General features: G+C 41.3%; 1 protein-coding gene across 2 annotated transcripts in view; it reads right to left on the reverse strand.

Moving 5' to 3' along the window:
• Window positions 1–110: 110 nt before the first annotated feature.
• The window catches only part of CAB39L (calcium binding protein 39 like), a 54844-nt gene continuing 42933 nt past the window's right edge, over window positions 111–12021 (reverse strand). For both annotated transcript variants that reach the window (XM_072134552.1, XM_072134553.1), the window contains exons 6-9: window positions 11551–11610; window positions 8596–8661; window positions 8032–8175; window positions 111–4411 (exon numbers count right to left, since the gene is read on the reverse strand). In XM_072134552.1, the coding sequence (XP_071990653.1) occupies window positions 4232–4411; window positions 8032–8175; window positions 8596–8661; window positions 11551–11610 (450 nt within the window). In that variant the 3' untranslated portion in view covers window positions 111–4231. The remainder of the gene's footprint in view (window positions 4412–8031; window positions 8176–8595; window positions 8662–11550; window positions 11611–12021) is intronic.

Raw genomic sequence — 12021 nt, forward strand, 5'->3', positions numbered from 1 at the left:
GTCATATTAGTATCTCAAACACTTGGAAATGGGATACAACAAAAGCTCAAAGGGAAAAAAAAAACAAAGGAAGAAACGGAGACGAACCTGAAAGAAGCAGCAGACCAGCGATCAGTAACCGTGCCTTTAATGCTCTGTAAATATAATCTTAGAAGTACAAACTGATGAGATACATGGATTTTATACACACAATAGTTTAAATAAGCAAATAGTAACGTGTTAGGCTCCTCCCTTTTCTAAAGCGCCGATCCGCTTGCAGTACAGACATCTCACATTTCAAAGAAGGACTTTTACTTTGCAAACCAAAGTGCTGAGGTTTTCACATGAGCGCGGCCATTCTGCGTGATTCACCTTCGCATCGTGCTGTGAGCGCGCCATTTTATGTAATACCGCCATTACATTGCTGTCACACATGAGGCGTGTGGTATTGTATGACTACATATTATAAGGCTACAATTTTACCACATCAGGAAAGTCGCGGTGAAACAGGTTCAGGAAGGACCCCACAAATGTCATAAAAGGGTCCAGGCCGTGATTTAGTGTGTGGCCCCTCTACTAGTATAGCAATGCTAGCACACAACCCATACGTAAGGGGCCAGTCTGAGCAAGGTGTCCTCTGCCTGGGGCCCAGTATCAGCTGCAGAAATTACCTCTAGGGTAGGTATGTATATCCGTGTCTGGAATGTGTTGGAAACCTAAGTGTAACTTTGTAGAATTTTTATCTTCCCACCTATACCAGAATTCACACTGCGCCATGCCATATATGTGGCCAAGCTATGTGCTGCATTATCGTACAATACCACTCACAGTGACGTCTGCAGCGGACATAACGACATATAGGATCATTTTCAGTAAAATTAAAGTGAATCTACCACCAGGATGAAGGATTGTATGCAAATGAGCCTCTGGGGCTCCAGGCTACATAAGTGTTAACGGAGCCTGGAGCCCCTCAGACTCATTTGCATAAATTTTTCATCTTGCTGGTAGATGTCCTGTAAAGCTTTTACTTCCAGGATCATTATCTTTCAGTGTGAGACAATATATTCCATTAAAATATGTCTGCATCTCATCTTCTCACATTCCTGTATTATGCAGCATCCGCAGCTACGTTAAACATCATTTATAAGAACAACAACTCCGGTGTCCAATCAATGGTAAACTTAAAGTGAAAATCCAGCTTTATTATTATGACATTTTTAGAGCCAACATTTTGTGCACTATAAGTTATTTAGTATATATGTATAATCGTTGGATCCTGCTTTTCTTCTAAAGAGAGTTCCAAATCCCGGGAAATACAGTAAGAAAGTAATTAGCCATCAGTCACCACTAGAGCGAGATAAAGAGTTTACCGTCTACTCTTTTAATATTGAGTTGAATGAAGAACCAGTCTGCAGTAAAGCTCCTCTGCTCCCTCTAGTGGTGGCTCTGCAGAATCCAATATTTTTATTTTATCAGAAACTCAACCCCCCCCCCCCCCCTGCTTAGAGAAGAATTAGCACAGACTTTTTGACCAGATTTAGATCTCAAGAACAAAATAATAATTTGGGCTGGATTTTCACTTTAAGGCTCCAGAATCTCCACAGATGACAATCAAGCACCTTAAAAAAAAAAAAAAAGACAACTAAAATTTATAACCGGTTTAGACCAATAATATATTATAATTTTATAATATTAAAGATGAATTCCTTTACAAAGCCAACCCCAATGCCTACTTATAAAAAAATAAAAAACTAAAACTTGTTTGAAGCCTTATGCCTTGAATGCCACAATAAAGTGTTGCATCTTAAGAGTGTGCTGGCCGCCACCTCCAGGGTGATCGCAAAGCAGCCTCAGAGTGGGCAACACACAAAGACAGACAAGAGAACAATGCCCAGGCACAGCTGGGCGACCTGCACAGGCACTATCATTGCATGATCAGATGAACATCCACTTGCTGACAACAAGTAAGTGACCGGCGATACTCCTTAAGGAGCATTTACACTAGAACATATTGTATATGGATGCAATGAGCACTTTACCCTGTCTACTAGTGTATATACAATCTACCATTGTCGTGTTTTACAGTCGAGACATTCATGCATGTATATGGAAATCCATGGATCCTAGAAATGTAGCTCGGATGCTGTGGCCTGAGCTGCACATTACAGCCTACAGCTAATAATTCAGTTCATAGGCTGTACAGTGACTTTCCACCTCGGAACATCATTCTGTGATTTTTATCTAAACAGCTTTATTATTCTGCATTGCTTAATATATTCAATCCCAGAGGTCAGAGCTCTCTCATCTTTTTATAGCTATAGAATTTACTTATAATATTTAGAAGACCAGCTGCCAGTAGGGGGAGCTTACTGTACGCATAAAAGCCGATAGTGAAACAGTTTAGCCCCCACTAGTGGCAGCTGAAGGTGTTCAGAATCGTAGCTTTTTAGGTCTATGACTATGCAGCCAAAAAGAAAAATGGTACTTAATCTACTATCAGAATCCATCAGGATAAACCAGGGACACTTACTCATAGATGCAGGCACTGTGATGGTGGTAATCTTCTTATATGTTATCCATGGTCTCCTTCCTTCTAAAATCAACTTTTAACAATATGCAAATGAGCCTGAGAGGATCTTGGGGGAGGGGGTATTACCAGAGTCACTTTGTGCTGTAGCTTCACAGGCTGTTCAAAGAACCCCCCCCCCCCCTTTCAGCACTTCTCTCCACCCTCTGCTGTAATCTGAAACAGTGGGAGGGGGAAGTGCTCCTGCACAGTGTAACAGCCAGCGAAGCTACAGCACAGAGGGGCTCCAGTAATGCATCATAGAGCTCTTCTGGATCATTACAATAATTGTAAAAATGTATTTTAGAAGGAAGGAGGCAATGGATAACACATGTAAGAAGATACCACAGTCGCGTTGCCTGGATCTATGAGTAAGTGTCCCTGGTTTATCAGGCTTTATTTTGATGGTAGATTTCCTTTAAAATAATTGCCACATAATTTTGTACCTAAATCACCAGTGTTAAAAGATTAATATTAAAGTTACGGTGGTCACACAGGCCTCCTGAAATTCTGATGATGGGGCCAGATAATCCATTTCTGGAAAGCATAATTGGGGACATTCGGAGATGAATTGTCCTACTATCAACTGTGTAGAAAAGCATTATTTTTTTTTGGAAAAGGAGACCCCACAAATATTTATTACAAGGGCAGATCCTGCATCAGGGTGCGAAGAGGCCTCAGCCAGTGACGCTGCTTTATAAGGTACGAATCAGATGGTAGATTTCCTTTAAGGCTCTTGCTAAATGTTTTTTTTCTCATCCGAGCATTAGTACAGGGCACACTGTAACCTGGAGTAAAGCCGCTTCACTCTTACCCCTAATACAGGGTTTTCCATTACTTATATAATATATAATCTATGGGGGGATGCATCATACACGGGCACCCCCCACTTCCAGCCAGACACATCAAGAGGCTTAGGCCACTGGCAAAATGACATCAGGTCTAACCTGACATAATTTGGTGTGAAAACAAGTGAACTTTCTCAAAAGAACACAGGCACGCGCCCCTCTATGCGCCCTCCACCAGCCCCCATGCCCCTCTACACCCCCTCAACGAACACATGGAGGTGGCATATTCGCAATTTTAATCACAAATTCTTGCATTGCGCAACAAACTGCGATTCTTTCACGACTTGTGCGCCCGAAAAATGATGTAGAAGCCGTGATAAATCTCCCCCATATGTCTATGAGGCTCACAGTGAGGTGCTTATAGCTTTGTTTTCACATTAAGTAATATTTATCCTCAAATTATATTTGCACCAAATTTATGGTACACCAATGTATAGGGGTTACTAAAAGGAAGTGAAGCCGCCATGTTTGAGGTTACACTATGTCATGTACTTATTTTTTGGGATCCTCTTATTACAGCAAGCTGTTACCAGTAAGATGCCCCTCCCCCCGCACTACGGAAAGCCACAGGTGACAATAAAAATGAGAAATAATAATAGTAATGACTTTGTCATAGTGATTGTGAAGACAATGGGACACCTCTCGCACCCAACGGCAATTTTCACATACCCACTGATTATAAAGAACATTTTTTTTTTTTACGTTTTAATATAAAACCTTTATACTCTTGGCAGCTAACAAACTAAATAGAAACGAAAACGTAGGCACTGACGATGCCATGACAACTCCGTAAAACACTTATTCAGATGATCGGTGGTGGACACAGCCTGGGAGAAGGTCATGGACTGGGCTTTTTCAAGTCTCGGATCTGTTTGATCAAGTAGTTCTTTTCATCGGAGAATTGTTCGTCATCCGTCCTCTCCTTCTGGAAGCTGCTCAGGAACTCAATTAACTTGGTCTGGTTCTTCAGCAGGATGTCCACAATTGGCTGCGTTTTGTTTGGATTTGCTACAAATACCTGAGGGACAAGACAAGTTGAAGGATTAGTCTTGAGAAGACAAAATGTAAAAGTAAATATATACCCTCAAGATCTGGAGAAGACAAGGGAGAAATAGGTTTAATCTATTATCTATAATACAGAAACGCCTAAGAATAGCAGACAACTTTTGCCAAGTATCTTAACATCACTCATAATGCTGATTAGCCCTACATGTTTTGAACAGTGGAAGCTTAAAACACAGTCCTGGTGTCATTTTAGTGCCACAGAACCAGAGATATTGACTGTTAAAGTTATAATCAGGAGTGCAAGTTTCATATACAGAACTGACTCCTGGATATCTCAGCGCCTGTGGCACATTGAAATATAATCCTTATGCAGCCATAAAAAGTAAATTCTCTTCTTTAAATTGACAACAGAGATCTGTTTTTCTAGGTGCCACAGATGCGAAGATATTGCCACTTTGATGTCCGTCTCGCTCCTACCTGTCAAATGGAGGTAGAATGGAGAAAAAGAAGGAGGGAGCTGCTTGGAAGAGGGAACTGACAGATGCAATGTGCTACAAGCAACTACATAGACAAGAGATATAAGAACTATATTATTCATGCCTTGCCATCTTCCCCTAATATGCAGGATTATGGTCACTTGTGTGGTACTTCTTGTGTAATTTTTGCTCCCTAATAGGTATTTCAATGTTAGAGAGTAACTGTAAAGGTTTTTTTTCCACAAGTCAATAGCTCCTGGGATGTAAAACATCCTATTATCTTAGTTACCATCAGTTCCATTAGTTTCTTTGCTATCCCCTTCAGATTACCTCAGAGCTGCAATGGCTGCCTTCTATCCCTCTGCCTACAAGTCATACTTTGTTTATAGTTTCTTCATCTGTCAGTTTCATGGGAGGAGAGGGGCTGCTGCTCCCTGCTCACAGAGGTGGTCATGTTACAGAGCTCTCTCTGTGTACATAGCAGAGCTGGATGTGTTCCTCTCCTCATGCTGCTCCCTCCCACACTGGCACTATCAGCTCTGTGCAGATAAGCTATTAACCCTTAATGCTCACACAGCACAGGCTATAGACTTCCTGTAACTGGTTTACTTGGATTTCTACCACTTATTACATATTCTCTGCTCCTACATGTGATGGAAGCTGCCAGGCTGTCACCATATACATCATGTATGTGCACTGTGCAGTGTTTTACTTGTGGGAAACTAAATGGATTTAATGCTAAACTATTTTGAGAGAGAACACAAGGCATCATGGCATCTGTGGGCAAGCTAACTGGCCTCAGCCTGAGGGCATAGACTAACAGACATTAGTCTCCACCCACTTCACTTCTGGTGAGAAAGCTTTTAGTCAAACACTTTCAGAACAGAAAATGCCAGAACTTTGGAAAGAAAGGGGCAAGCAGCACAAAGTAGGCATCGTTTTGTTTGTTTTTATGGGGGGAATCACGTGTAATAATTTGGTAAAATCACTAACTTTACAGTTACGATTTAATATTAGGTATGGACTAATCATTACTGCTTTTGAAAAATCTTTCAACAAAAATACAGTTATATAAAAAAGAGATATAAGCAGCAAACCAGGAGAAGCCGTATAGTGATGGACTTGTTATGACCATTTCCAAGATACCCCGCCTCCTTGACTGCTTAATGTGCATATGCTGTAAATAAAGTTTTTTCTTAAATCAGTTTCCAGAATCAGTTATGCCAGTGCGGGGTGTGATTAAAAATGGCTGATTATTGAGCCACTTGTTTTCTGTAAAGAACAATCACTCTCTCATTGCCCCGCTCTGATGTCACTAAAAGACTTCTTACATACACAATTAATGGTATCAACCCTGAAATCTGTCCTGCGAGCCTGCAGATAAGGTGCAGAGAGCTCTCTCGGTAGTGTGTGCAGGGTATATGCCAGCAGGGGGCAGAGCAGGAGGACTGTGCAGGAAGGTTATAGACAATACTGCAGAAGATGTGCCGTCATAAGGAGCTACAGCATAAAGATCACTTTGGACAACTGAACATGGGACAAATGGATAAAAGGATAAATGATCCTGACTTCTCCACGATACCTGTAGCCCCAATTTTAGTAATTGCAAAAATTAGCTGGAAGTTTCCTTTTAAGGCATTTGTTGACGTTGTCACACATTTTACAAATAGTGACATATCAAGTATCACATCAGTTGAAGAAGGGACTGAGCCAACGGGGCAGATTTATCAAGCTTTCTGAAAGTCAGAATATTTCTAGTTGCCCATGGCAACCAATCACAGCTCAGCTTTCATTTTACCAGTGCTCATTAATATTTTAAAGGGGAGCTGTGATTGGTTGCCATGGGCAACTAGAAATGTTCTGACTTTCAGAAAGCTTGATAAATCTGCCCACTTTGTGTATGTTGCATTTATATTCCAGGATTCTAGATCTTCAAAGTCTACTGGGGGTGTCCTCACACTGCTGTGCTCTGAGCTCTCTGTATTAATCTACTCCAAGCCCTCAGACACTATGAGGAATGACTGCATTCACCAACAATCGTGCAACGGTTTTTGTTCAGAGAAGAGGGGAGGGGCTTGTGTAGCAGCTCAATACAGAGACCCGAGAGCACAGCAGGGTAAGGATTTATGCACTAGGAGAAGACACAATCAGGAAATATACTGTATAATAGTAGCAACAGCTTTGCAAAAATGAAACACACTGTAGGATTAATATCAAACACTGTCTGCAGATTTACAGGGTCAACGCCCCTGACACATTCCATTTAAAAGGGGTATTCCCACAAAAACAAGTTTCTTAAATATACTCAGGATAACAAAATAACACATTCTCTTAAATTTTCTCTAAAAACAGCATTTCACACATATAATCCCAGTCATGGTGGTTACAATTTGGTTGTTCCTGGATCCACTATGGTGGGCAGATTCCTAGTTTCTCTCTATTGCAGGGGGAGGGGTAGGAGGCAGATAGTACTACAGACACAGGCACTTCCTGTGGAGAAGAGATGTGCTACAAACAATAAGCTCTGTATCTGAGGGGAGAGGGTCATAGCAGTGCTGGCTGTGTTTTATTGATTAGTTGAGGCAGCAGAGCCGAGTGTGTCATTGTGTCTTATATCCATCTCATGACCCAGATATCTCTTTTTCTGTGTCAGATGCTAATAGACTGTTCAGAAGCTAAATAAAAATGTATATAAACCCTGGACCCTAATAATCTAAGCACATTGTCATCAAACTATCTCATTGCCCAGGAGAATCATGAAGTGTCTGCTCAGGTAGTGCCGCAGTAAAGTAAGTAAGGTAAAGTAAAGAAAGAGAGTAAAAATTAGCTTTAGTGTTAACATGACCAGCGGAGTAAAATATAAGAACTTTCTTTAATGGGGAAACCCCTTTAAGGGATTAAAGAGTCAGCAGCAAAGTTTTTCTTGTCTCCTAATCTAAAAACTTAACTCCAGGAACAATCCATTTTCTGCAGGGTCTGAAGATGTGATACTTTGATATCCTCCCATTTATCACGCTGAAGCTTACAAGCACAGATCCTAGTTATGTGTTTCCATTACATGGGATTTTGGACACTTGCCTCTAGGAGACTTCCTATAAATGTTGTGCACACGTCTCCTCCGGTGTCTGACACATCACAGAGCGGCTGAATACCTTACCTTAAACACATGGAACGCCTCAAACTGGATGTTGGGGCTCTTATCTCTTAGCAGATTCATCATCAGCTTCAGATTTTCAGGTTTGCTGATGTACTTTGTCATGATGGAGAAGTTGTGTCGATCCAGGAGCAGCTCCCCAAGCAGCTACAGAGGAAATTGACAGAAGTTATCCTCAAATACATACTGCAGACATGTTCCTGGACTGCTGATTACCAAGATTTATCACAACGATATCCTAGATATCCCCCTGGAAGCTAAAAGCTGCCCTTCTATGGGCAGTGACATCACCGGGGTCCTCTAAGAGCATACACTCAGCGGAGGCTGGGGGTGGATGCTATACTTTGCACCCATACACCATAAGCTTTTATGGCTTTCTGCATTTCCCATCCTGTATTTCCAGAAGGATGTGATGTATACTGGTCAGATGGAGGCAAAAAAGGATGCCTCCACTCCACCAATATATGGAAATCTGGGGTATACGCAACACATATAATAAAAATATGAGATATAAAGACATGTGACACTAAGCACATATAAGCATACCACTATTACTCTTCCACTTACCTTCAGCGACTGTCTTTTAGTTACATAGTTCTCAGAATGTAGAAGCTTTTCATAGTCATTAAATATCTATGGAAAAATGTGAAAGAGAATTAATAACTAATAGGGCGATGGCTCACTCAGATATATATCCAGTCATCTAGACCAGTGGTTCTTACCCGGGGTTCTATTGAACCCTAGGGGTTCGGTGAGTTGGTCTCAGAGGTGCGGCGGAGCCTCCGCCACGGAGGTCAAGACACACACATATTTGATTTATCACTAAAGAAGGGTTTGGTGAATGTGCATATGTTCTAGACTGTTTCCCTCTGGAGTGGTGGAGAAAAGATGGAGAGATACTGGCCCGCAGTGCACCCTGTTTTCGTGTGGAGTCTGCAGGGGGCGCCAGATTAATGAATTGTGGGGCACGGTCTTCATGAATCTGGCGCCCCTGGCAGGGCTCGGGAAGTGTGCACCATTTTTTTTCCTATGGAAATGCAGTTTATGGACACTTCATAGGTTCCTCCAAAGTACACAACATATGATCTGTCCTCTTAAGGGTGTAGGCACATTCATCAGTTCTGTACAGAGAGCAATTTTTATGCGGGGAGCAGGACATCGCTGATAACAGATGTGTATAACACTAAGACAAGAGAAAGGTGTATAAGCAAAATGTATACAAATCTTTCTTAGCTCAATACAAACTATGACATCTATATGAAGAGGTACAGCCGCACATGTATACACGTATACCTTGCTATCCATCTCAATTGAGAAGTTATACATCCAAGATGTGCAATGTTTTAAAGGTAAATTGTACTACCATGATAAATACCAGTGGCCAAGCGTAACAATGACCAAAAAGCCAGTAAGTCCAACTATTCATCAGGTAATAAGTCAGATGAATGAGGGGAGGGGAGGACACAGGTGGCCAAGGTATACGTGTATGTATACATGTGTGGCTGTTCATGGACACTACTGTATAACACTGGTTACTGTCCATATGAATTTCATGTGTCTTATCACATTTTTTAGATGGCTTTAACTTACCTCTTCATATAATTGTCAGTTTGTATTGAGCTAATAAAGATTTGTATATATTTTGGCTTATACACACCTCTCTTGTCTTACTGTTATGCAAATTGTTTATTGGTGTGTTGGATTGATGAATTGAATATTAGTGGTGCAGACCCATCTATTTTTGGGATTTGATAACTGACGTGAGCGCACTTTAAAGGATATCTGCCAATCAAAATACAGCATGATAAACCAGGGGCACTTACTCAGTGACTATGGTCTTTTATTTGTTATCCATGGCCTCCTACCTTCTAAAATCAATTTCACGATTATGCTAATGAGCCAGAAAGGCTACTGCAGCAGTTCCCAGAGCCCCTCCTGCTGCAGTTTCACAGGCTGTTAAACGGTCTCCCTCACCCTCCTACTCCCCCAGCACATCCCCCTTTCCTCTGCCAGCTCCCTTTAAGATCAGGCCAGGATATTTTCAGGTTTTAGTATTTAGATAACTTATGTGACTTTTTGTATATGATACATAAGACTTTTTCAAAACGACAAAAATATATATATATATTAGTTGAGACATATGGGGACATTTTTGGACAGAGGAATGGCCACACCCCGAATAATAATATAAAATATGGGAGGAATATCAGAGGAATAGCTGAAAAGTTGCTTTTTTAGTGAAATTACAGGAAATGGAGAGAAGTGACAAGGCTTCTTTAACTAATTACTGAAACCAAAAAAAAAAGAACTAACAAAAAACAGCACATATAATATATCCTTTCCATCAGGACACAGAGCTCCGTTCTCTCCCTCAGTACATCTAGCGCCTCTATATGACATCCCTGAGTGGTATGTAAATGTAACATGCAGTACAGGGCCCCATTGTAACATCAGGAGAGAATTTAGACTCCATTAAATAGCAGGTACTAAACCTGGACCCAAACATAGAACCGGTCATTGATCCACAAACAAGTATGTCATTACTGTGAACATCTCTCCAGAAAATGCAGGTTTCTAAATATCGCTGTAGTCTTCTATTCCCAGAGGAGGGGGCGGCATCATGTACCAAGTCTCCTCTACTAGAAGAGAACAGGGCACCGCAGTGGGGAAGCAGCAGGGTCATAGCAGGATTTATTCTCCACAACTGGGATTTATTAGTGTAAGACCTTTCCCGAGGTCACCAGCGCCTGTACATCTGATAATGATATGGGACTGGGTCAGGGCCGGATGAGGAGACAGTGTAGGCGGATGTCTAAAATGACATGGAAAGAGGGGACGGTGACATGAAGATGAGAATCTTTGCTTCCTTTATGCTAATATTTATTTTTATCTCTAACCTCCACCTGCCTGAGTGATCAGTGACTTTCATTTTGGCACCAAATTTGTTAATTAGCGAAGTGGGCAGTGTCAGGCAATCTACTTTAACCAAGTACAAGCAGTTCTTAAGTTGAATTTGTATGCAAGTCGAAACTGTATATTTTATAATTGTAGATCCTGACAAAAAAAAAATTTGGCCCCAGTGACAATTGGAGTTTAAACATTTTTTGCTGTAATGGGACCAAGGATTATCAATAAAGCTTCATTACAGACACCTTACAGCTGATTATTGCAGTCTGGGAATATAGTAAAGCATTCAGAAAGCTTCACCCGAGGTCAGAGGGGTCTGTCTGTAACTATGGGTTGTCTGTAAGTCAAGTGTCCTTAAGTAGGGGATCCGCCTGTACTTCACCCCCTGACACTAAAGAGTCTAAGCTGTCAGACCTATAGAAATGCATGCAGCTGCCCTCGTACATGCCAATACCGCTCAACTCACACAATCAGATCTGTTTGTTGGCCAAACCCTTTAAGATCCCAGATAATTTCCATTTTAATGATTTAATGTATACCTCCAAAACAAAAGCCTATAGCTAACATAAGGACAGTATATATTTGAGGTTGACTTACTAAAAATGCCATACTTACCCTATCGTAGTTCTGTTCTAGAAATTCAGATACCGTCAACTTGTGCCGTGTAAGCAAGTCCTGAAAAATAAAAGCAATAACAATTATACACATAAATGGTCAACGGCAGCAAAGCAGCGTTCAATAAACGTATACGTACAACTCGGGATTTACTGTTCAGGTTAAGTTATAAAGAGTTATGTTAAAGGAAATCCATCAAAATCCAGCGTGATAAACCAGGGACACTTACTCATAGATCCAGGCACCCTGATCATCATCTTATATGTGTTATCCACGGCCTCCTTCCTTCTAAAATCAACTGCTAATGAGCAAGAATGGCCCTGATACCAGAGCCACGCCATGCTCCAGCTTCACAGGCTGTTACACTTATCCATTCTCTTCTCCCTCAGCATTTCGCTCCTCCCTGAGCTGGTGAAGCGACAGAATGGAGTTGTGGTTAACGCCACCCAGTGCCCTTCTAGCTCATTAGCA

Source organism: Engystomops pustulosus, chromosome 2 (genome assembly GCF_040894005.1).
Source record: "Engystomops pustulosus chromosome 2, aEngPut4.maternal, whole genome shotgun sequence".
In the NCBI taxonomy this organism is placed as follows: domain Eukaryota; kingdom Metazoa; phylum Chordata; class Amphibia; order Anura; family Leptodactylidae; genus Engystomops; species Engystomops pustulosus.